Source organism: Topomyia yanbarensis, chromosome 2, assembly GCF_030247195.1.
Source record: "Topomyia yanbarensis strain Yona2022 chromosome 2, ASM3024719v1, whole genome shotgun sequence".
NCBI classification, from domain to species: Eukaryota; Metazoa; Arthropoda; class Insecta; order Diptera; family Culicidae; genus Topomyia; species Topomyia yanbarensis.
Genome location: NC_080671.1, coordinates 167936086 through 167962540, shown reverse-complemented (window position 1 = coordinate 167962540; position 26455 = coordinate 167936086). Strand labels below are relative to the sequence as shown.

Below are 26455 nucleotides of genomic sequence, written 5' to 3'. Positions count from 1 at the left end.
AAATATGCCGAATATAATCTTCAAGAATAGTTGCATAACAAATAAACCCACAGTATTACAATAGCATTATGTCAGCTTTTTATATGCTCTATAATGGCATTAAATGCACTTGTAAAGCTTACATGCTTTAAAGATCCTTGAAGCATGTACGCGTTATATCAGCTTTATATACGCATATAGAGCAAGCTATAATGCTATATGTCGGCTGTGGTTATGCATTATTGATGCTAATAAAGAGCTGTAATGGAGTTTCAATGCAACATTGGTGCAAATGTATAGCCAATATAGTGCAATGGCTTAATGCTTATGGTTACTTGGGTTGCGCTTAGAATTAACTCGATGGCTAGTACTTGAATGAACTTGAATAAAACAAGTTTACACCGTTGAGAATTAGTTGATTACAAACCCCAAAATTGGTCATATAAGCAAAAAATAAGCTGCCGCAAAACAAGAGATCAGCTACAATGCGATATACTGTTATACGGTCATGAAGACTTATTTCAAGAATCGGCAATTTTTTAAAGAATTTATTGCTTTATTATTTTGGAAATGCAACTAGATTATCAACAATATGTTCGATTTAATAGGCATAATTACTCTGTATCTCTAACATTATTGACCCATCTTTTTCGTCTACAATTTGTAAACATAAAAAATACCCACGGTTCGGCCAAGCTAATGCATTGAGCCGTGTCAAAGCGTACTTAGCGTGCACACCAAGCGTACTTATATGTATTTACCTTACAGAGTCAGAAGAATCACAACAAGACCGTCGATAAATCAATTTGGCATCCGTATTAAATATTATATATGAGTCAGTCCACGTCAGATTTACAACCAATTTTTTTTTGCGATCTTTAACTGAAAATTGTTCGCACTAAGTTTTGTTTTCGATGAATACGATTCTTTTTCTCAATTTATGAGTTTGTAAAATTTCGAATTTTATTGAATTGAACATTTTTCAATCACTGATAACTCAGAAACTATTCAATTTGTATGTATGTATGTTGGTAGCCACCATCCTAGCTCGAGTCTTGCTCTGCATGCGGCTCCACTTAACAGTACGCTCAAATTTCGTTACAATTCTGCATTCAGCATACCACTGTATGAAAGGCCAAAAGGGGGGTAGCGGACCCGTAGGCAATTACACCTACTCAGTATCCGCTGGAATCAAAGAATCTTCTACTCAAAAAATATTCAATTTGTATAAAAATATTAAATAATAAAAGTTACCTTTTCGCATGAGCTCATCGAAATTGTTTTTGCAATGCATATTTGTTTTTGCTATGTAACTTATGTATTCTGCAAATACTAGAAGCAATTTTTATTTAAGTTGAGCCAAAAACATTTTGTTATTATTTTTTGAAATCATTTATAATTATATTGCGAAGATTCGGTAGAAATTTCGGAATGGATCTCCAAGTACTTCACGAGATAATACAATTATAACAGGTCTGTCACCGGTCGTTTAGTGTAAAATTGGCTTGTTTTCAGTTTATACTGTAATATCTCGCATAGTATTCTGATATCCACTCCAGATTTTTTCACAAAAAAGAATTAAACATGATTCTTAATATTGAAAATCGGCCCAACTTTAAAAAAATCTATTTGTTTATAATAATTGCAGATTTCATAAGTTATATAACAAAAAATATTTTTTATATTTTTTTTCGGTAAGCTCATGCAAAAACAACTTTTTGTAAATATTTTTTTTTCCATGCATCAAATATTTTCCGAGTTATCAGTGATTGAAAAATGTTCTATTTTATAAACTTCAAAAGTTAAAAATCTAATAACTTGAAAAAAGTATCATATTCAGCCAAAACAAAAAATACTTGTCAATTATTTTTAGCTAAAGAATGCAAGAAAAAAAATCGAAGGAATTCAAATTTTGGTTGTAAATCTGACGGGGAATGACCCATACAACCATTGTTGTGAGCAATTATGAGATGGATCAAATATTGTTATTCTCCCTAGTATAAAATGTGTTGAGGGGAGTAAGTGCGTTCAACTGAATATTTGAGCCAATACTTTCCAGTCGCATTTATAAAAAAACATTAACACCAGGTCGAAATTTTTCCCTGATTTGATTACAAATTCCCTGAAAATTCCAGGTTTTTCCAGGTCAAATAGAATTCCCTGAATTTCCCTGATTTTCCAGGTTTCTTCCAGGAATCGCCACCCTGGCTAACGTCACTTTTGCATAAAAGGGCAGAGAAGAACTCGTGGAAATCATGTCAAAGGCTGCGGCACCATGCATCCCACGAACAAAACGCGGCGTCCATTGGTGGAACCCAGAAGTTGCCAGCATTCTCAGATCAAGGTGGAAAACTCTTCGTTCCCTGAAGGGAACCACACCTGATAAATCCATGATGAGAAGTAAATTTCCGCCGCCTTAGATCCATCAGAAGAAAAGCAGTTGAAGAAACGAGCGAGCTGGTTTCCCTTCCTGGATGGCATCAGCCGGAACTCTTTCTTCAAACGGTACTGCGATTGTCGACCCGAGTGAGATATCTAATGAAATTGGCAGATACTTTGAGTCACTGTCATCAAAGGTATTCCTTCCCCTCAATTTCGCAAAACGGAGAGTAATCTTTGAACTTTCGCCTATTGATTTCACTCCGGATTCGAGTCAAATTTATAATCGGCCCTATTCCGCGAATGAAGTGGTGACTGTATTAAGTTGCACTCATTGCAAATCTACTGGTCTCGATGGTATCGGGTACCCCATGATAAAACACTTACCACCAGTGAGCAAAACAGCACTCCTAGAAGCCTTCAATAGTAAGGCGGGTCATTCCCAGACAGCTGGCGGACAGCACTGATCAAACCGATTTCCAAAAAAAAAACCGCGGAAATAGGTCTCCCAGCGATTTTAGACCAATAAGCTTACACTCATGTGTAGCCAATACGCTAGAAAGATTGGTCAACCGACGACTTACAAGTTATTCGGAGTAATGAAACCTGCTGGATCGTAGGCAGTACGCCTTCCGAAAAGGACTTGGTACCGGTGTGTATTTAGGATTCCACGGAGAAATTATCAACGGTGCACTGGTAGACAAGGTTGCATGCTGATATCGCCATACTTAGTAGCTAAGGCATGCAATACCTATGGATAGAAGGTGTACTCCGGCAGTTTCACGGCGTGCCCCAAGGTTCCGCATTGGCAGTGATTCTATTCCTGGTTGAAAGACTCTTTAATCCAAAGAAAACTACAGGCAGCGGTTAGCGCGGTTGGACGATGGGCTAATTCTGTGGGCTTCAGTTTATCCGCCCAAAAATGCGCTATTGCCCATTGTTGCGACTCACCAGTGACACTAGTTGGCATAACTATATTCCGCAAGGAACCGCGAAACCTAGGATGATAGATAGAAAAAAGAATCTTCTTCTACACTTCCGCCAACTCCCAAAAAAGACTGCAAAAGCAGAAAAAGACTAGTGCGGGCCGTCAGTACCCGCCACACTAAGTGTAATCGCAGAACGACTCTCAGTGTCAGCCAAGTCCTTATCAACAGCCGCATTTTTTATGGACTCGAACTGACTTATTAGCCATGGCTGCGTTTCGACTTCGTCTCATCAGAAACCGGCACTAACTTTTTGTCGGAATAGATTAGCGCCATAACCTTAAGGTACACGGACAAAAAATTAGCATGTTTGTATTGTTTTTATTGATATTTTTGACAGTTGCCATAAACTGTAAGTAAGGTGTGGGTCATCTCGCTCGGAGTGACCGTCTTCGACACACTTCTCCTAGATATTGATATTTATTCAACTGAGATTGGTCATATTGACATTTATTTAACGTTTATATGTTAAAATAGCAGAGATAATTATCTGAAAATAGTGGACATACATACTCACACACATACACCCTGTCGACAGTTCGATCTGAATCAACTGTGCATCTGTCAGCACAGGTGTTTTTCCGCCACGTCATTAACTACGCATTCTACGATACATACGCGTCTTTATCTTTCATCTACTATGTAAATAGCAATTATATTAGTAAAAGTTTATAATTTTATCTAAGCAAACAGCATTTCAATCAAATTGTTGGGTGTTTGCCATAAGTCCTTCAGCATTTCAAGGAGTATATTATATCCATTGGTCTAACAAAATTAGAAACAGACAATCACCGGAGATTGATTTGAAATCTTCTTTCACTTTCCGGTCATTTTCTAGCACAGAGATTACTGAAGAATAGTACCGGGAAGTTGCCAAACCACGAACGCGATGATGAAATGAAATATGTACTTACGTTTCACTCGAAGAAACTGCTGATTGCTGACGGTTTCCCCCTCGCCGTTGATTGCACTGCAAGCGTAATATCCGGCCGATTGCTTCACCACCTTTTGTAGCACCAGACTTTGATTGGTTTGGATGACCCGGGCGGAAGCGTTGTGCAGCAGCAGCGTGTCCTGTGGCCAGAAGGTTCATAATAAGCCCACCCCGCCAAATACGGTGGGTGACGGATGTGAAACAGAGTGAGAGACAGAAAAATCCGTACGGTAACAAAAAGTTAATTTCGCAATGATTGATGGGAAAGGCTTACGTCGTGAAACCAGAGCAGTTTCCTCCAGGAAGGGTTTGATTTTACATGGCACTCAAAATAGACGTCATCACCTTCCTTAATGTCATCAGGAGCAAGCGTGGACCCAAGTTGAACGGTCACTATCGGCGGATCTAGTGGGAAGGAAGCAAGAAATTTGATTTTAATCATCGTCAATTAAATCAGTTTCCCGGCTGGCACTTACACACAACATTCATTTTCCAGGTAGTTTCCAGAAACAACCCGTTGACGTTGGGATTCTCTGCCCGACAGGTTAGCGTTTTACCGTCGTCCTCCGTGCTGGGAGAAAAACTGAGTGTCGAAATGGTCGTGTTATGACTGAGAATGTCATCCTTGGTACGCCGCATTTGACGTTTGCCCTTGTACCAGGTGATGATGGCGTTTGGACGGGAGCCGGTGCTGTGACAGGACACCTCGTACCGTTTGTCAGCCACAAGGTCATCCGGAGGGTCGACCACTTTTACTGTGAGTGGTTTTACTGTGAATCGGAGAAGATAAAGTGGTATGGTTTCGTTTCGTTTGACACATTATTATGCTTCGCGTATCCCCCTCAACCCGATTAGAGTTCCGAAAGCAACTAAACACTTCAAGCATACAATTCGAACAGAAGTTCTTCAGTCCGGAAAAAATCGTCACAGATAACAAACAAATAAATAAACAAATAAACAAATGAACAAAACAAATAAATCAACAAATTAACAAATAATCAAATATTAAAATAATCAAATAAAAAAAACAAATGAACAAAAGAACAAATGAACAAATAAACAAATGAACAAATAAACAAATAAACAAATAAACAAATAAGCAAATGAACAAATAAACAAATAAACAAATAAACAAATAAACAAATAAACAAATAAACAAATAAACAAATAAACAAATAAACAAATAAACAAATAAACAAATAAACAAATAAACAAATAAACAAATAAACAAATGAACAAATAAACAAATAAACAAAAAAAACAAATAAGCAAATAAACAAATAAACAAATAAACAAATGAACAAATGAACAAATGAACAAATGAACAAATGAACAAATGAACAAATAAACAAATAAACAAATAAACAAATAAGCAAATAAACAAATAAACAAATAAACAAATAAACAAATAAGCAAATAAACAAATAAACAAATAAACAAATAAACAAATAAACAAATAAACAAATAAACAAATAAACAAATAAACAAATAAACAAATAAACAAATAAACAAATAAACAAATAAACAAATAAATAAATAAACAAATAAACAAATAAACAAATAAACAAATAAACAAATAAACAAATAAACAAATAAACAAATAAACAAATAAACAAATAAACAAATAAACAAATAAACAAATAAACAAATAAACAAATAAACAAATAAACAAATAAACAAATAAACAAATAAACAAATAAACAAATAAACAAATAAACAAATAAACAAATAAACAAATAAACAAATAAACAAATAAACAAATAAACAAATAAACAAATAAACAAATAAACAAATACACAAAAAAATAAACAAATAAATATTTCAAACATATCAAACAAGTCAAACAAATCCAACAAATCAAACAAATAAACAACAATTAATAGGATATCCGTTTGCTTGGTTTTTATAGCATAATTCAAACTCCACCTTGCGTCCCGAATAAAAGTAATACGTAGAACACTTATGCTCACTCTCCGCTAAAAATTATTCACTAAACCGCATCCTTTCCGGCCTTCAAATCCGAACAACAAAAAAGTTTAATTTAATTTGAACCATACTCACGGTGCATGTCCAGCACGTAACTCGTTTCCTTTGCTTCGGCCAACCGGGTGTTCATCGTCTGACAGGTGAATATGGAATTCAGATCGCTGCGTTGGATCGTTGGCCACAGCAGCCGGTTCTCGATGATGTCCCCGGAATTGTGTTCGAACTGGTCGTCCACGATTACGCCGTTTATCAACCATCGCACCTCGGGCTGGGGTCGACCTGTGGGTGAAAAGTAGACACAACTATAACAGCGGGCAGGTAACTGGGCCGGGTAACTTTCGGTCCGCTTCGGTTCATGCATGCAGCGTAGCGCATTGCACTGCATAAGCAAATGTTACAAAGTATTTTCGTCCGGTGGAACATACGGTTGTATGAAGGTGCAAAAGCCAAAATATGGTCCAATTTAAATAGACACCGCAAGCACACAGTTCCATGCCATGGCCGGCAGTTGTTGGCTCGTGCCCTTCCGACTATGCTGCCAAGAAATTTGAAAGCAGTCCATGTTTCGGTCTAATCAGGACCGCTATTCAACCGCCAGTCTCCCATTTAGAAGCAACACAAACTGAAAATACGTGTATTTTAACCAACTGGAATAAACACCACTACCCCATCTTGGTAAAACACACACAGCACTGGCTAAGTCAACAACCAACCAGGTCCTCCAACATCAGCTGTCGTGTTAGAATTGCAGGATTCGAAAGAGCGTGAATCCAAAGTTACAACAGCAAATTCTATCTAGGATTAGTTACACGGAATCGGATTGTTTATTGAGGGTGCTTGAATGGGTCATATTTTTGAGCGATTGTTTAATTATTGTTCTAAGTGTGTTTCGAGTTAATACGAAGACTATTCAATAACAAAAAAAATCTACGTAAATAAAGGACTAAATCATCAGTGTAAGCGGAATGTTAATATTACAACATTTCAAATAGATGTAGGGTGTAATACTACTAACAGATCATGCATACCTCCAGATACGCGGCACGTTATTACAACATCATCGCCTTCCTCTTTCGGTCCGAGCTTTGTCCCGTTCATTAGCCGACCCCAGCGGTCCAAAACCACCGGTTGCTCTGGAAGCACTGTGAATAATTAAGAAGCAAATGAAATACTTTACGTTACGCTTTCTGGTTTAAGTGATGTTTGTTTTGAAAATATTATGCCTTCATTAGTACTCGCTCAAGGACATTTCGTATCAATTTACGATGTATTTAAACGAAATAGTAACTGGAACGAATAAACTGGGAAATTGGGCTATTACGCTTTCCACTTTTGTTTACGTGAGAAATTGTGTGTCTTAGAGGTTGGTTCATATAGCACGTCGTGTTCAACGCTCATCGCTGATATCCTGCTAGGCGCGAACCATTTTTAGAGGTTCGAAAATTTATTTTATCGCAATATATCAAAATCATTCGAATCTTATAATGCAATGAGCATAAATTAATTCGGTATTATTTTTATTTGACACACGTAATAGAAAACAAATCGGTTACGCATTGCTGCGGCATATCGAAATGTAATGCTGCATGAGATCGAGAGAAATGGTAAGTACATAGAAGACCCGTTTGTATCAGCCCCCGATTTTATCAGCTTTTTACCAAATTTTGTCAACCAGGCAGGGTTATAAGGTTATGTCTTGGGATTGTAGAAGAACATTAGTAAAACTTCGGTTTATTGAAAAGAAATAAACAAATATGTTTTGTTATTGTTCTTATTCTGTTAACCTGTTGAGACAAGTCCTTCTAGAATTGCTGAAGCCATTTTTCGAAATCGTGATTGAGGTTCACAAAAAAAAAAAAATGTATATGAAAATATAAATGTATAATGCAATTGTGACGTAACGTAAGAAACATTGAAATTATTAAACACATGATTTTTGTTCTTGGTTCTGTTTTTGAAATGTAAAAACACCACTGTTACTGAATTCATGACAATTTATTTATGAGTTTCCGAACAAAAATATGCGACATAAAGTCCGGGGCTGTTTAATGCGTCTCTGTTGTGATTGTTTATTGTTTGTTTACATCAACAGGCTGTTGTGAAGCCCCAATGATGTTTCGATGATTAGAATAAATAACGTAGCATTAACATATCAAAGTAATTAAAATAACATTAAAGTACTTACAAATAACAAGGTCAAGATAATAGACAATATAGACGACATTTCTCTTCAGAGTCACGATGCTGACAGCACACTTGCGAACAAACGACGGAGCGTTTTGCGTGGGAAATGATAGTCAAAAACTGAAGCAACTCTATTGAATGTCCTCTGGATACCATTGATGCCTGTGTTCATCCCGTAGTTTGTCCGACGAAACTATAACCGCAACAAATTCCTGTTCCTCAGTGCTCTGGGGAGCACACTCATTGAAATTTTCTGCGAAACGGCGGAGCAGTCGATTCTATTCTGTAGAACGTCTTCCACGAAGAGCGCTTTCAGGAGATCTCGTCGGGTTTGCAGGGTTTCCAGATCTATGAGTAAACATCGGCTTTCGTAGTCAGGTAGGTGATACGGATCATGCCAAGGTAACCTGCGCAATGCAAATCGAATAAACCGCCGTTGAATGGATTCGATTCTTTCCGCACCGTTCATGTAGATAGGACTCCACACTGTAGAGCTGAACTCGATGATTGGGCGTACAAGTGCGCAGTATAGCGACTTTAGGCAATATACGTCGGTGAAGTCTCTAGCTATACGCATGATGAGGCCCAGTGTTTGTGATGCTTTACCGACGATGAACGAGACGTGTTGCTTGAAAGTGAGTTGGTTATCCAGTATGACTCCAAGATCTTTAACGTGAGTGACACGATCGATTTCAACACTCCCCAAGGTATATTTGAAACGAATCGGTTGCTTTTTCCTTGTGAAGGAAATCACCGAGCATTTACTCGGGTTGACGATCATTCGATTTAAATCGCACCAAGCTGCGAAACTGTCGAGTTGATTTTGCAGGAAATGGGCATCAGTAATCGAACGAATCTCCATATACATTTTCAGATCGTCCGCAAATGACAGACGAGGTCCTTTCAAAACATAATTCATATCGTTGAAAAACAGTAGAAAAATTATCGGACCAAGGTGACTCCCCTGTGGGATGCCGGAGGTAGCATTGGAACTATCTGATTGAAAATCGCCTATGGTGACACTTAGGGTTCGTCGCGGTTGCGGTAATTACCGCAACCGCGCGGTATTTACCGCACCCGCACCGCAAGATCTGCGGTGCGGTGAGACATTTTTTCCCGCAGATGCGGTGCGGGAAAGAGCTTTTACCGCGCGGTTTTACCGCAACCGCACCGCAAAAAAAAAATGATAAAGTGATAATTTTGATTATTCTAAATTGATAAACAGACTGCTTTAATGAAAGAAAATCTAGCTGTGTCCGAAATATTTAGACGCTATTATTTTTACGACATATTTTGGACTAGTTATTTTATACTTCTAAGTAAAACTTCACAAACTAACCATTTCAAATACTTAAAATGCAAAATCCAAATAGAGACAAAAATATTAGATCATTTAAAAACAATAAATGTTTACTCTTAAATCCAATTTAAAAGTTAATCACTTCTCTCGATTTCTGTTGGAAATCGTGGAATTATGAATCGTTTTCGATATCAATTTGGTAAACACGTGATCAAACGTGATCACCCTAGTGAGAAATTTTGGTGTTTACCAAATTTTCCTCCTTACGGTGAAATATAGCATAATGCTGCATAACTTTTTTTTCGCGTACTTCCATTCAAATTTACTATAATTTTCTACCAAATTAGGTCCTAATATTTTTCAGTCAAGACTATTTTGTAGCTTTTTTGAAGCTTTTGTTGCCAAATACCACATAGTTTGACTCCCGTTCACTTCAATTGAAGTTTTTGCCATTGGCTGTTTGGCAAAATATTAGAGGAAAATATATTAAATGCTAGATTTCGAACTAGCATTTAGAAAATCACACTTCATTCATTTTTAAAGGGAGCAATCTTAGTTTTTGAATGATAATACATCTGTTTCTTGAAGAATGCGGAAGTTGGAGTTTTGGGATATTTTGTCCGTAAAACCCCCTATTTTTAAAAATCATTTCTGCTGTATGCTACAAATCATACATTTTTTGCAGTTTTTCTAATGTTCAATAATTCTGTGCCGGTTGAGACCGGACTCCTGATTAGATGTAATGTATAGGTAATTTTTTTCGTCAAATATGGCGTTGTTCTTATTAATGAAATACAATATGTTTTGATTTCACTGTATTGGAATATATGCGCTACTTTATAGAAGTACTGATATTTCGACTTTAATTTTTTTTTGGTGAAATTCCGTTAAGAGTGTAAGGTGGTTTACTACGTAAATGCGAAAATCATCCATTTCATTTTCATATGTCAAAAACATTGAAAATATGAAAATGTAAAGAAAAAAATAGGCAACTTCTTTTCTTATTACATTTTTATTCCACATTTTTCAATTAACTGAAGGGTTGCTAAAATAAAAGTTTTCCTATTACTGCAGTAGAACGTTTTTGAATGTATAATGTTTGCCTTAAAATGTACGGAATTTTATTATTAGAAAATCCAAAAGTTGATTTTTTCATAAACATTACATTCTGAGGAGTTAAAGTTAAATTTCGTGTGAATAAGAATAACATTTTATTATATATGGTTGCACAAATGTACATTTTTTCAACACTATTTTTAAAAATATAAAAATTTTACCGCATTTACCGCATTACCGCGCGGTGCGGTGCGGTAAATAAAGTGCGGTTGCGGTATGCGGTGCGGTTTTATTATTTTTTTGCGGTTGCGGACAATCCATTTACTGCCCACTCCTGCACCGCGACGAACCCTAGTGACACTCATCGACCGGTCGGTAATATAGCTGTTGAACCACCTAAGGAGTGAGCCGTGTAGTCCTAATCTCTGCAGCTTTGCAACAGTTATATTGTGATTAATTTTATCGAATGCTGCCGATAGATCAGTGTAAATATCGTCCGTTTGATTCCGTTCCGCCATGCTCGCAGTGATGTATGATGTAAGACATAGCAAATTCATAGTGGTCGACCGTCCGGGCATGAAACCGTGTTGGTCATCGCTGAGGTATTGCTTGCAGTGAGTGAAAAGAGGCTCCATGACAACAAGTTCAAACAGTTTTGAAACAGCGCATAGTGATGTGATGCCGCGGTAGTTTTCTATGTCATTTCTTTTCCCTTTTTGCCTTTCTCAATAGAAAGGTATTGCAATTGCTCTGAAAACCGACTTTTTAACGGAGGCCCGGAGGGCCGAGTGACATATACCATTCGATTCAGTTCGTCGAGTTCGGCAAATGTCTGTGTGTGTATGTATGTGTGTGTGTATGTATGTGTGTGTATGTGCGTCTGTGTGTGTGTACGCGAACACAATCTCACTCACTTTTCTCAGAAATATAAACTAAATATAGACTATAGACTAAATCGTCCGGTCACATATGAAATTCCCATATAAGCCGGAGCTCAAATTTTTTTTCCAAAGGGGGACCCCATGAAATTTCAGAAATCGAATTCGTATTTTTGATGCCAAACATCTTTAAAATGCATGAAACGTCGAGATTTTATGTTATCTCGAAATTTTTTTTTTTTTATGAAAATCGACTTTTTGAGACTTTGCCGATTTCGCACCTTTTTTCAGTTCAATATTACCGTGGCTGTTTTTTCTTTTTCAAAATTTTAGAACTCGAATAATGATTTATTTTCCTGTATATAGTTGTCATGTGATGTATAATAATAAAATGTAATATATGCATTTAAAAGTTTTTAATGAATATAAACAACGCCCACATTCTCGTGATTCATGATTGAGAAAGGCACAATTGCACCGCTAGGTGGATTAAAATAGGTTTTTATATACCGGAAACATGCGCATATTTCCAGCACGAAGGGAAAACCCCCTTGGATAAGGACAGTTGGAAAAGGTGACGAGTGGAGACAGCAAGTAGTCGATATGATACAAAAGAACGGACGGTATTCCATCTAATCCTGGTTTGTGAGTTGACTTCAGTTGGCGGGCTGCTCTCGTAATCATCGTATCATCCACGTCCATTTGACCAAAAGTCTGTGTTTGCAAAGGGACGTTTCTGGCGGCGGCGAAAACATGCTCGGGAGTTAATACTTCTGCTTTAAAACACTGGCAAACTTAATGGAAAAGAGACGACAGCCATTTCACCATTTAGAGCCATCGACGACGGAAGGCCAGACTCTTTGCGTTGCTCGTTGATATACCTCCAAAAGGATTTCGGGTGAAATTTGAATTTGCGTTGAATATTGTGCTTGTGACGTGAGTGACAACGTTTGCTCACCTTTTTGTACTCGAAATTGAGCCTCACATAGTGGTTCCGGAGTGACAGAGTTCGATATTTCGTGAATTTTCTCAAGGCGGCTCGTTTTGCTGTTTTAAGTTGCCGTAACTCGACGGATTGCCATGGGAATTTTCTCTCATTCCGGTTTACTTTCTTCGGGACGAATCTATCGATGGCATACGCCATGATATGAGTGAAGGTCTGTGCTGCTTGATCAACATCATTACTATCGAGTAAGTGATCCCAGTCAAGCTCAGATAGAAAAACAGCGATGCTGCGGTGGTCTGCATTACGATAGTCGTAGAAAACCGGATCAGGGACATTTTCGACTACACCAGGCCGTTCTTGGTTCAGCGAGACAACAAGAGGTTTGTGATGAGGTACAGTTTTCACCAATGGAGCTGGTGCGATAGAGATAGTTGGAGCAGCGTCCTGGGCACTAACAAAACAAACATCCAAACTGCGGCCGTTTTCGTTAACCACGTCGTTGATTTGAAAAAGTGTGGCTGCGCTGTAGCTGTCGATGAGGTTGATGCAGCTTGCGTGAAACACGGAGTTATCAGGGTCGGGATACAGGAACCCACTGTGAGATGGCTGCCACGACAGTCCAGGTAGGTTGAAGTCGCCTAATATAACGATTGTCGTATTGTCCCGAATGCGATCCGGAGGGAAATAAACTGCACACAGGAAAACGGTTCGATCACCAAGCTCAATAGCAACCCAGATTTGTTCAACACATTTCCATGCATCGTCCTCGACAACTCTAGCTTTCAGTTTTTTGTCCACAGCGACAGCGACGCCTCCGCCGGATAGTTTTTGACTTTTCCATGGGTTGCGGTCGCAGCGAAAAACCTCATACTCCGACCCAAAATATCTGAGAGGATAGTGTGCGGCAGTCAAGCCATGTCTCGACCAGCGTGATCACATCGTGGCAGCGATCTGTAACAGCTAACTTGTAGTCATCAAGGGAAGAGTTCATTCCGCCGACGTTCTGGTAATAGAGAATTAGACTATCAGGTAGACATTTTGCTCCGGAACCCGGAGCGATTAGCTGTCCGGTAGCTGTGTTCGAAAAGCGATGGCGGGGTCCGAAGGTTGGTGGTCGGCTGGAAGCAACAGAAATTTCAGGGGATGAATTGTCGAAATTAAGATCGTACTTGCCTGTGAAACGATTTCGGAAGACCTCCTTTCCAGACCTAAGCACAGGACCGGGACGGCTGCAGGTCGCTGGCAGGAAAGGCTCGACTGTGCTTGGAGGATTGGAGGCTTCCTTAGAGCTTGCGGCAAATATGCGTCCCGGTGTCCGAGTTGAGAAGTTGATATCGCAGTTGTTTATTCCATTGCTACCATTTCTGACCCTGACGAAAAAAAATTGCGGATTGTTGTTTGCCGGAGGAACAGTTGGACGCCAAAAATTTTCACTCGATCTGTTGTCTGAGAACTCTCGATATACCATCCCTTTCGACCACGTGGAAGTCGATAGCGATTTAGCTATCAACTCGGCTCTAACGCCGATTTTGAATGAAACAAATGACAATGTGCTAATGTCCCTTCCTTTAGCAACTAGTCGAACCACATGTACGTCATCCGTTCCTAGACGTTTTTGGCTAGTGCACAAACTTGTTCAGTCTTCGGCAATACGCGACAGATAAAGCCAGAATTTTGGCTGGGCCGCTGGTACCACTATTATATCTGTAGATGGTGAGAGAGTGCTTCCGGTTCCTTGCAGTAGCGGTGGGTTCTGACGAGAGGCAGCGTTTTCTCTCGCGCTGAACAATCTGCGCCCTTTCGTGAATCGTGGTTCCACTGCAGCGCGTTGGGTCGTTTTTGGTGTAAACGTGCTGGAGTTAATTAAGGCAGCAAAATTCGTTTTGATCTCAGCCTTCAATTCAGTCAGAATTTCTGACTTCAAATTTTCCAGGCTGATTTGCGCTTTATCCTGACCAGCTTCATTAGCATTCATCATCATCGTGCGGCATTTCGAAAACGGATATCGTTCATCAGGGAGCTACATGGTAGACACATCCAGAACAATTGGTTGTTTTTTTCTACCTCCTTAAGCACATCTGTGGTAATGAACATTGTATCGTACTTATTAGACCTCTCCACATTTTTAAAAAGTTTGAAAATTTACATGGATCACCCCAAAGTCTGGCTCTAGGTGTAAATTGGGAAGCTTTCGCCAAAAATGACTTAATTTGGACATGATTAAGAGGTGTTACCAATCAAAAATCATGTTTTTATTATGTTTCCATAGTAAGATCACTTACACTCTGATATAATAGGGCCTACATGTACACAAATCATTAAAGCTTGTTTCTTAGACATTTCTTAACAGATGAACATAGTTCTGATTGCAATAGAAAGTTTGTTAACTGGATTTTTATATAGAAAAGTATATCAAACCAGCGGCAGATCGTTGCGGTGCCAGTGTAATGAAAGCCATGTTCCATTCGAAATCGCTGAACAGACTTCGATACCTACTGGCTGGCCCGTCCAGCAGTTTAGGTCTTCCACTGGGAACTAGATTGAGTAGATCGTGACGAAGCGGGAAGCTAAATGGCTCACGGGAACGAGCATCGGTATCGGAAGGAACCCACCGCCAGGGAATTCGGATTAGGGTAGACTCACCGCCGGCAGGCTATCTGAGTATATCGTGAGAAATTCCGACACTAGATAACTCTCAGTCGGGGTAGGGTAGTTTCACCGCCGCCGGGGACTGTCCGAGTAGATCGTTATAAAACTTGGAGTTAAATGGCTCATGGAATCAGGAGCTAAACAGCCCACTGAGATTAGAGCTAAACGGCTTACGAAAACGGGAGCTAAATGGCTCACCAGAATCGGAGCTAAACGGTTTGCGATAATTTACCGCTGGGGAATTTCTGAGTGCACTTCGCGTAATAGATGGAGTAAATGACGGAAAGCAAGAGGAAAGACGTGCCATTTCATGAATAAATTGAGACTCCAAGTTAACTGTTCTTGTGATTTTTAATGTCCCAGTCTGCCGCTTTTGGACTTAATGATCTCAAATGTTTTGATGCTTTACATATGCATCATATACCAATACATATTAATCTTCGGAGCATTTGCTCCATTATTGCTATGACGTACGCTTGTGCGGTATAATGTTTCGAATATTGTTACCACTATTCGGACGTTATGATATTGTGAGCTCCGTGTCATAATGTCCGAGGTCATAACGTCATAAGGGATAACACAACATTTTCTAGGTCCTATGTAAAGGTATTTAGAAAGCTCTTATACTTACCTATTACTGTTAGGTTGTAGCGATGTGTTTGTGTTTGTAACGTTCGAAAGTCTATCCTACAACGGTATATGCCCTGGTCATGACGCTTGAGGTTCTGAAACAATATGAAAATATAGATATTGAAGGGGCGTTTTGTACATTACACTATTATTTGATTATATCTATTAGTTTTTTTAGTTCCTTTGTTTGGCACGGCTCAAGGCGTTAGCTTTACGGAGCCATGGGTCTTTTATATATTTACACTAGCTGTAACCTGGTGCGCTTCGCTACACCCATCAGGACTAAACGAAATATTTTAAATATACTAAAAATAACAAATATTTGTGTTACAAAGAAGAAACTGTGTTCTTAGTTTGACCACCTGGAGCACAATTAAATAAATTGCTCTGTTTTCCTATACACAATCGTTTGAAATCCCTTGGTGTCATTAGAATTCGAGGTGGCAGTACATCTGCTCCTTTATATTTTCTAGTTACAATGGTCGCTTAAATTAAATTTTTCAATCAAAGCTCAGTTGTGGTGGGTCGATGTTGCGCAGTAACTAATATAATAGGCACACAAAGTTTCAATTGCAACACATGCGGTGTACAGTGTTGCAAAACGACGTTTTCACGATAAAAATTCAATAACTCCTGAACCATTGGTTTTGGAGAATGGATTTTTTCGAAGAAGTTTCTAGATATAAATATATGCATATTTTGATATAATGAATTGAGTGATTAATTCCCTAAAGTGAGAAAGAATATTTAGTTCCCAAATAATTTAGCTAGAAGTTCGCTGTCTTCAGTAAATTTCTATTATTATGAAAACTTTACTGAAGGTACTAAAGCTCTATATAGTAACGGTAGCGAGATATGTAGGTTTGCTTGGGATAGACCCCTTAAAACAGTTTTTCGAATATAACTTTTTACGATTACTTTTTATTATTAAAAGTGTCTTCTACAAAGTTGTTAAAAGCGATAAAATATACATTTTTTATAACAACGATGAATCTGTAGCTCTGGAACAACAAAGTTATTGTCGTTTTCCGCAAGCGCAAAATTTAGTGGCTATTTTAGGGCATTTTTTGCAATTTTCAATTTAATTTTCAATTTAATTTTCGACAAATTCATGCAATTCATCAGTATTATATTGTCACTCGCGTAATAGATCTCTATCAAATAAATTCTTGCCATTCCATTTATGTGCTGGTAAACAAAATAAAACATGCAACAAAATTTTGGATTTTTAAAGTAATTGATAGATATTGCATCAGAAACCCTCCCTCTCCTTCAGATTCCGAAACCAACAATCCTGTCCACCTTCTTGGTGGAAGAAATACTTATGCCAAATCATATATAATATATATATATATATATATATATATATATATAGCCAAAAAAAGTTCTTCAGTACATCCCCCCTCTCCCTTTCCTCGGATTAGGTACTTTTCACCCTCCCCAACCACCCCATGACCATCTCCCCCACCCGATCAGAATGAAATAACAAGATTATAACAAAATGCAATTTTTGTAACATATTGTGTTATAAATAAGGTCTCGTTAGTAGTTAAAATAACAGAAATTTATAACAAGTAACAAAGCAAAATATAGTTTTGATTTTTTTTTGTTATGTGTTTCTGATCGGGCAACCACCCCACGACCATGTTATTAGTGGCAGGAATACTTATGTCAAAATTGAATTCATCGCTAATAATCACATTGAATGAATAGATAAGGATTACTTCAGAACCCTCTCCCCCCCCCTTTCCCTTTCGTGGTCCACTCCCATCAACCATTTTCTCAGTGGGAGAAATACATATGTCAAATACTAATAAATATGGAGATATAAGTAATTCTTTGCCCAAAAAGCAACCCCCCCCCTCTTCAGGTCAGTGCAACCCCCCCCCCCCCAAAAAAACCATACCATGAACATCTTATTGGGGGAAAGAATACGTATGCCAAATTTCATCAAGATCGGACTTGTAGTTTAGAAGTAGTTAGAGGACATACATACATACAAACATACATACAGATGATGTAAAATATAAAAACAATAAAAAAATAATACTAAGAGTCTATCCATACGCGCGATTTGCCATTGCGCGCGGAGATCTGTTTTCGTATCGGGGAAATATTTGCATCCACGTTAACCGTATTATTAGGGTCATTTATATCTATGTCGTCGTCGCACATGTCCAGGTCATCATCGGGGTTATTGTCTTGATGTTTGCGATCAGGTATTGTTTTTAACTTCTTTCCCTTTCGGGTCACGAGCGTGAACCATCCGTCAGTGCTAGTAGCTCCCTCATTGATGGTATTAGCTGTCGAGTTTGTGGTACTTGACGCGGCTTTCGCAGTTGTCATTATTGCTTGAACAGCAGCCACAAATTTGGCAACCGTTTGTGGCTCAGGGAATGATATTGGAGACTGAGTGTTGGCATTTTTTGCTGTAGATGAGTTTTTCTTAGCGGTTTCTGGGCAGGGTTGTCCGTAATGTTCCGTTTGTTCACAGAACTGGCACGTGTTAGTTTGTCCTTGATATGTGCATAGAGTTCGCTGTATAATGGAATCACCCTCTTCTGTTTTGTACTGCAGGGTAAGGTAGGAGGGAATGGGTTGGTCTACCCGCCTTCTCACAACAAAAACACCATTTGAAATACCTGGAAAGTAGTTCCTCCACGTGTCCTCCGTAATAGATTCCACTTCTCCGAAATACGACATGAATCTTTTAATGGCCACTTTGCGAGTACGCTTGCCAAATCATGTAATTTGACTTCCACGTTGCCGTTATCCATAAACACAGGGATCTTGATTTTAGCGGGGTCATAATCCAGTACGTGTTTCAAGTTGTTTTGCGAAATGAATCTTTTCGCTTGGGCGAATTTGTTGAACGTTATCAGCACCGCGTGTCCTACGTGCTCCAACTGGATGAAGCTGACTTCCGAAAACCGAAGCTGCAGTTTCACCTTCAGCAAATGTTCCACATCACCAATACTCGGTCTTATGCGGAAAGATCGGAAGTTAATGGCCACCGTATTAGCTCTAAGAATCACATTTTGTTGATGAGACTCAGTCATCTCGATAGACTCGACCACACAAGAATAATAGTAACGGTACCCTTTGTTATTCAGACAATGCACACAAGAAAAAGCAACTATTGGCGCTGGCTTAGGTAGCAGCAGAGAGCACACTGGTATTGTGACTGATGCCTTTGGTGGTTGAGTATAGATTGATATATCTGTTGGTTTTCGAGGAATTCTACGAAGATTCTTCCGAAAATCTGTAAAATCGATCCGATCCGATGAAACTTTACACATTTCACCGGCTTGGTATTTCCACAGTCAATAAGATTATTTTGATTCAAGAGCAATTTTTCAAAAGGGCGTAGGCGTTTCTACGCGCTTTTTTTAAAGTTTATTACCGTATTTTATGCAGCAAAACTATCTGAGAAGGAGTTGCAGGGTTTGAATACTTCTGTTCGAAAAAAATTACTCAGCTGATTCGCATTTCTAATGTCAAAAGATCCTGACTCCTGCGGTAGCAGACAAAGGGTTAAGTCGCCGGTAGACTATAAGCCTGCTCATATGACCTTTTTCACGCTTTTCTAAAACATTCTTCTTCCAACCTCTTGCTCTCCCTTGAGTAGTATGGCTCTTAATATTGAAAAATATACTTCATTTTCCAGTCGCTGGCTAATTGAATGTCGTTAAAAACATAAATAAAAGGAAAATTGACTCACTCTTAGTCGTTAACAAAAAAAGAAAAAAAATGTATTTGTATTTAAAAATTTCGTGTTCGTCTGACACTATGTCTCAATGAACTAAACTAAAAATAATTAACCTAATGTAACAGCGAACGGTGACGAAATTGTGATGAATTACTATTGAGATCGAAGTGCACGGCTGGCTCGTTGAAGCGACGAATCATCGCTAAAATCGGACTATTAGCAGCGTAGTTAGTGTTACGCATAACGATGTGTAGCATTGTCCGAGGGCGAAGAACACGAGTTGGGGCGTAGTTTATTTGTCTAAAGAGATCGGGAACATCATACTCCGCCAACAGAAGCTGTGATATGAAAATGCGAAGCGTGTCTACGTTCTGGAAAAGTTTGTAGTCCTAATAGTCTGCAACGGTTATCATATGGTGACAGGTTCAACGGATCATTCCAAGGCAATTTACGTAAAGCATATCGTATAAATTTACGCTGGACAGCTTCAATCCTTTCACTCCACGTTGCATGATACGGGCACCCAGACGATGTTTGCAAATTTCATCTACGAGCGCACCAATGAGCAATATAAAGCTTTGAAACACAGAATTCACTGGAAATTTTGAACATAAAACCTAGCAGTCGATTTGCTTTGTCGATAGTCACTGACAGGTGATTGGTATAAGTTGGTATAAGCCTTTCATCGCGAATGACACCTAGATCTTTTACGTGGTCAACGCGTTGCAGCTGAGTTCCAGCAATGTTGTAGTTGAAATTAAGCATGTCCTTTGTACGATGAAAACTGATGACAAAACAATTCGTAACACATAGTTTCTTTGACACCAATTGTAAAATGTATTAATGAGATGTATCACTGTAGCTCACGACAATCGGCTTCATTCCTTATCACAAGAAATATCTTCAAGTCATCGGCGAAAAACAATTTCCCTCCACGCATTAGAATAAAGGCCGCATCATTCACGAACAATGAAAATAGTAATGGACCTAGTGTATTACCTTGAGGAACTCCCGAATTATTACAAAATGATTTAGACACGTTGTTACCAATTTGCACGACGCACAGAGGAGTAACTGGGGTCGAATCCTGTCCAAAATTATTTTCTGCTGCTATTTCTGTTATTATGCCTTAATATGAACTAAAATTAGACAATAACTAGATATTAGAACAATTTGACATATATCTACCAACCAGTGCAATTTTCTATATACTTTCAAATACTAATAATTTCGGGGATATCTTTGTGAATACATTTGTTTTTCTAGTTGTATAGACAAATGACCAGTGAAAAAGACAGAGGGGAAGGGACGACTGTGTAGGTTTTCATAGGAATACATTTTACCAAACATAGTATTTGGCCCTACAGTATTTCGGTGTACCACAAATTAGTAAAAATTTCAATATTTTCAAATCGCTTGGAATTTGAAGATCGGACAAGTCCGGAAGAGTTCTTATGTCTTATGCTGGACTCTTGTAATGTAATTCTGATGCAGAAACTTTGCCGGATCTCGGCGTTTAATATAATTTTTTTTTTCATTCAAGTTTGGAATAAAATGTTTAAAAAACGTATTTTTGAAAGTTGGTGCAATGCACAGTAACACCACTATTTTCAGTTAATTTTAGGCTTAAGTTGTACAAATTGTTGTGTTCAACTACGTTTGTAATAATATTATAATAAATATTAATACAGTCATCATCACTAGAAAGCGATATTGCTGGATATATAAGGAAAATTTTTAAAAACCCCTTAAAATATCTTTCCTCCTGATATCATAACAATCCTAATATCACCCTCCTAATTTTACCACGTTATTCAGTAGGCTTCCAGGTATGTAAAAAATATAACGAAACTAAAAATAGAGAAAAAAATATTTTGGTTATTGGCCAGGGATTTGTTCTAGTTACTCCTCTGTGCGACGATGTACAAGGTGTACAAGGTAGGATCGAAGCCAGTGGCAGAGTCTCGTGGTACATCCTAGTTTATCAAGCCATAAGATCCGTGTAGACCGTGTCCACTTGGAGTTTCCTGGATATGTTTTCTATGCAAAGCGATGTGAAGCTAACTAAATTCGTCTCAACCGATCGACCAGTGAAGAATCCGTGCTGACAAGTGCTTCTGTAATGTTTACTAGCAAAAAGCAGCACCTCGTTGATAAGCGATTCGAAGATTTTTGACTCGACTCTCAGCGAAGTGATTCTCCGGTAGTTCTCAATGTTGCTTTTGTCATTTTTCTTGTGTACCGGAAACATAACTGAATACTTCCAATCATCGGAAAATTTTTGCTGCTGAAGCGACACATTGAAAAAGTGCGTCAGTGGGATCGCTAAAATATCGGAACATTTTTTACAGAACATAGCATAGCACTTTGTACTGAAGCATAAGACAATTTCGTTTTCCGTATTGCAGAGAGAACCAATTGTACTGAAATGGTGAATACATCCATACGTTTGGATACAGCCATACGTACGTTTTGGAGCTCGATGGCAGATGGCACACCAGTCGTGAAGACACTAGAGAAGTAGCTGGCAAATAGGGAGCATTTTTCCGCAGTTGTAGCCGCTACTTCGCCATTGTAGACCATCTTAGACAGAAGACCCGTTTCCTTACTCTTCGTATTAACAAAAGCCTAGAATCCCTTCGGATTTCATCCTAAGTGTTGTTGGATGCGGTTCACATATCCTTTGAACAGCAATTTATTGAAACAGCGGTACTCATTACTGGCTAGTGCGAAGAAGCGCTTGGGAATAGGGCATCAACGTACGCATGTAGAGCTTTGGCACGAATTCGTTTCCGATTCCGAAGCATGGCGTTAGACCAGGGAAGCTTCCTGGGAGGTTGATCGACGGCAGCATTTACATCAAATTGATCTAGTAGTACCGTAAACCGGGGTTACTTTGATCATCGGGGTGACTTTGATCACTTGAAACTTTTTTCGTAGATCGCTTATTAAACCAGAATCATTTTAATTTAGAATGATTTTTACTCTTAACTTATAAAATACTGATTTGTTATACTTTTTGAGTAAACTGTTCGGTTTTTGGGTACAAAAACTTAAAAAAAAAACCGAAATTTTACTTTACCTTATTTTTACGAATCACGAAGCTATTCTATTTTTAATAAAACAAATAAATCTCAGATTTGAGCAAAAGTAATAAATTATAAGCAAGTTTTTATTTTCCTTTAGATTGAGATATGCCAAATTTAGTTTTAAGAGTTTGTTTATTTTAAATACATTTTTTTGTAAAACTAGTTGGCAATTATTTCAAATTATTGTAAGCTAAAATTCATAACATTTTTTTTATTGTTCAATATTCTAATGTGTTAAAATGAATGAAACTTTTTGTACAATGATAAAGCGCTGAAATAAAACAATTTTAGCAGTTTTAAAGGCTTTCAGAATCTTTTATTCTAGTTGGACGAATATTGGTTACGCGAATTTTAAGTACATTTAAATACTTTGGATAATACCAATTAACATCTATTTAACAATGAGTATCTTTCCAGAATTAGTTTAAACAAACATTTGAATGAAAAACATTGACATCAATAACTTAATGTGGGTTCAGGTTATCAAAGTCACCCCGGAACACGAAAACGGACTTTAACTTGAAATCATTTTTTAAAAAATAGCTGTAAGCGGACAATTTTAGGTAAAACCAACCAATCTTGTTCTCCATACATCAGTACATGGTTTGAAAATATTAAACTTTTAAAAAGTGTGTTGCGTCTAAAAATGTGTAATGATTACTTCGAAAAGTGATCAATGTCACCCCGGTTTACGGTACACTCCAGTCAATCAGCAATAGGGTGCGGCGTAGTGCTACTATATCAGTTTTGCGAAAATTACGACGATTCACAGGTAAAGCTTCTTTATATTGTGATGATTTAATGATGGAAATGGATATTTCTAAAGCGGGATGATAGCATTCTCACTGACGAAGACAAGGTCAAGCAAACGGGATTGATAATTGGAAGTCATGCTTACTTGATTTAGTCCGTGAAAAGCCATTCCGTCCAGAAGTAAGCGGTTGGCAGGGTTTGTTGTCGAGGATAACGGGTTAGGGTAAGCATATCCACTTTCAGAAGAAACCCATATGAGTCCTGTTTGGTTAAAATCTCCAAGGACTATTATCACATAGTTTGCATCTGCCTGAGAAAAAGCGCGTTCTATAGAGTCTAGATGGAGCTGCGTAATAGTGCAGTCAAGTCGCTTTTCTGGAGCTCCAATAAAGTAGTCAACAGCTTCAATGCTTGATGAACTATCCACACCAAATTCACAGGAGTCTATTGCGGAAGAAACAACGATCAAATCTTCCCCGCCGCGACTATGAACGCTGTTATGTGCGCTTCGATCCGCACTATAAACCATAAGAATACCCGAAGAGCTGCATTGTTGTAATACGATCATCAAGCCAAGTTTCCGTCAGAACGTAAATATCGTAGTCGCCGTCAAGAGCAGCCAAGTACAAGTCCTCGATTTTCGTCCTTAGACCTCTGACGTTTTGGCAGTACAACCACAAATCGTCAGCGCCATTTAAAGCAAAATACTCGCCTGAGAAGGGAGTTCGGAAGACCCCTCACGTCCTCTGAACGCAGGGCCAGGACCACTGAGCTGGTAGCACGACTGCGTCGGAGCGCTCGGGGGGTTCCGTAGTGCGATACAACAGGCGTCCCGGTGATGGCAGGAAAGCGCGAATTTGTTTGTGCAGTCTCCGTGATAGTGACATAAGACCGCCGCGAGCGTGTATAAAATCAACAGAGTTGCCTGAGAGAATGTTCTCCCGATCCATCACCGAAATCAGAACTGGGACGGCTGTGTAAATGCTGCGCAACGAGTTGCTGAACTGATTCCGGAGGACAAGGGGCTTCCATAATGCTTAGTGACATGCGTCCCGATAGTGGTTCAGTTCAATTATTCCGTCATAGCTGATTCAACAGATGATGGTGAAGCAGGCTGATGAGTATCGGCCTGAACTGGTGGCTGATCTGGCTGCGGAGAGAGGGGTTTCCAAAAATTTCCAGCTGATACGGTGCGATTGTTCTTGATTTTGCAGTAAAGAATTCCTTCGGGCCAAGTTCAAGCAAATAGGGCTCGCACCTTGAGTTCAGGTTTTATTCCTACTTTGAACGAGATGAAATTCATCACGATCCTTTGCAACGAGTCTAGCGACTTCCACGTCATCGGTGATAAGACGCTGTTTCGCCAGAATAGAAATTTGGTCAACAAAAACATCGCGTGCAATATGCGAGAGGTAAAGCCAAAACTTAGGTGCACGATCAGCTACTGTTATCGTGCCAAGAGATGGTGAAGTACCACGTAATAGAGATGAGACATCAGATTTAGCCCCATCTTTATTCGGGAAAAAATAGCAGTCTTCGACAAAGTTGTAGCCAATTAAATTATCTTTCTTATTTTCACTTACAGTGATAATACGATGCATACAGGGCCACCTAGCAGCGAAAATGCGAGTTAGTGGAGTTTCTCCATGTAAATTGTCGAAAAATCCCATACAAACTTCAGACACATTGGTCCGGTAGCATGACTTGTTCGATTTGCTTCAAATTTGGAGTAAATTCTTTTGGTGGGACTGGGAATCGACTCAGGCATGGTCCGGTCCGATCATTTTTTCGTGTCACTCTAGTTCACATGTTACCCGACTGAACGAGATTGTGAGCAGTGCTGTAAAATTTCATTTCATTCAATCGAAACTGAATGAACGCAGTCAATCAGTCGTTTACGGTAGCATTCATATTCATTTAACGCATCAGTTGCTGTTGATCTGAAGCTCGGTTCATGGCTCTTCACTCACCGTCGCTTTCAAATGAGTCGCAATTCATAGTCAACCTCCTTCGTTTGATCCTCTCAAATGAATAGATCCGCTTTCAATTTACCCAGTGAGCACCAGTCAAATGAGATCCGGGTAAACCTAAGACAAGAAGAGACAACTGGCTTCGTATTTTTGGTTATTTTGCCTTTCTTGTGCCAGATGACAGATGAGTGTATGCAGCTAGGGAGGTTGGCAGTGCAGCCAATTTCTTTGTCATATTTAGATATGTTGCTGTAATACACATAATTATGACCGTTTTATTAACACACATTTCGCCAAAATTTATCTGGTACTAATCAATCCAATTTTTTTTATCACATTCTACATATTTCTAGCAAATTTGGCCAGCATAACAGCCTATTCATCAGAATCAAATTTGCAACAAAAATATAATAGAGATGGACGTACTACCAAATACGTTTTTTATTGCTACCAGTTCCAACAAGCTGTTATTACTGAATTCATTATTTTTCGTCTGATATCTGCGACTTTAAGAAATTTTGACAAATAAATATGATAGCCGCAGTATGCTAATTGTACGAAGCTGTCCAATTCATGGATAAAATCAAATATGTAATTCAGCTATTTTCTTTGCACCTTTACCAATATTTTCCTGTACCCAATTCCGATGACATGGTAAAGGGGTAAAACACTAAACACTTGATTGATTGCAAAATGTCCTCAACCATCAGGTTCCGTCATCTACTGACCAGCCTTGCGAAAGCGATATATATATATATATATATATATATATATATATATATATATATATATATATATATATATATATATATATATATATATATATATATATATATATATATATATATATATATATATATATATATATATATATATATATATATATATATATATATATATATATATGTATATATATATATATATATATATATATATATATATATATATATATATATATAAAAAAATAAGCGTTTACTAATTATTAGGGTGTCTCAAAAATATTTTTTTTCGAAATCGTTCTTAAAAT

General features: G+C 38.2%; 1 protein-coding gene across 1 annotated transcript in view; it reads right to left on the bottom strand.

The window, feature by feature from the left end:
- LOC131682056 (hemicentin-2-like) overlaps window positions 1-26455 on the bottom strand; it is a 297123-nt gene that overhangs the window by 94514 nt on the left and 176154 nt on the right. The window contains exons 5-10 of the mRNA XM_058963228.1: window positions 15909-16002; window positions 7293-7406; window positions 6340-6543; window positions 4755-5048; window positions 4553-4683; window positions 4259-4418 (exon numbers count right to left, since the gene is read on the bottom strand). Coding sequence (XP_058819211.1) covers window positions 4259-4418; window positions 4553-4683; window positions 4755-5048; window positions 6340-6543; window positions 7293-7406; window positions 15909-16002 — 997 coding nt within the window. The remainder of the gene's footprint in view (window positions 1-4258; window positions 4419-4552; window positions 4684-4754; window positions 5049-6339; window positions 6544-7292; window positions 7407-15908; window positions 16003-26455) is intronic.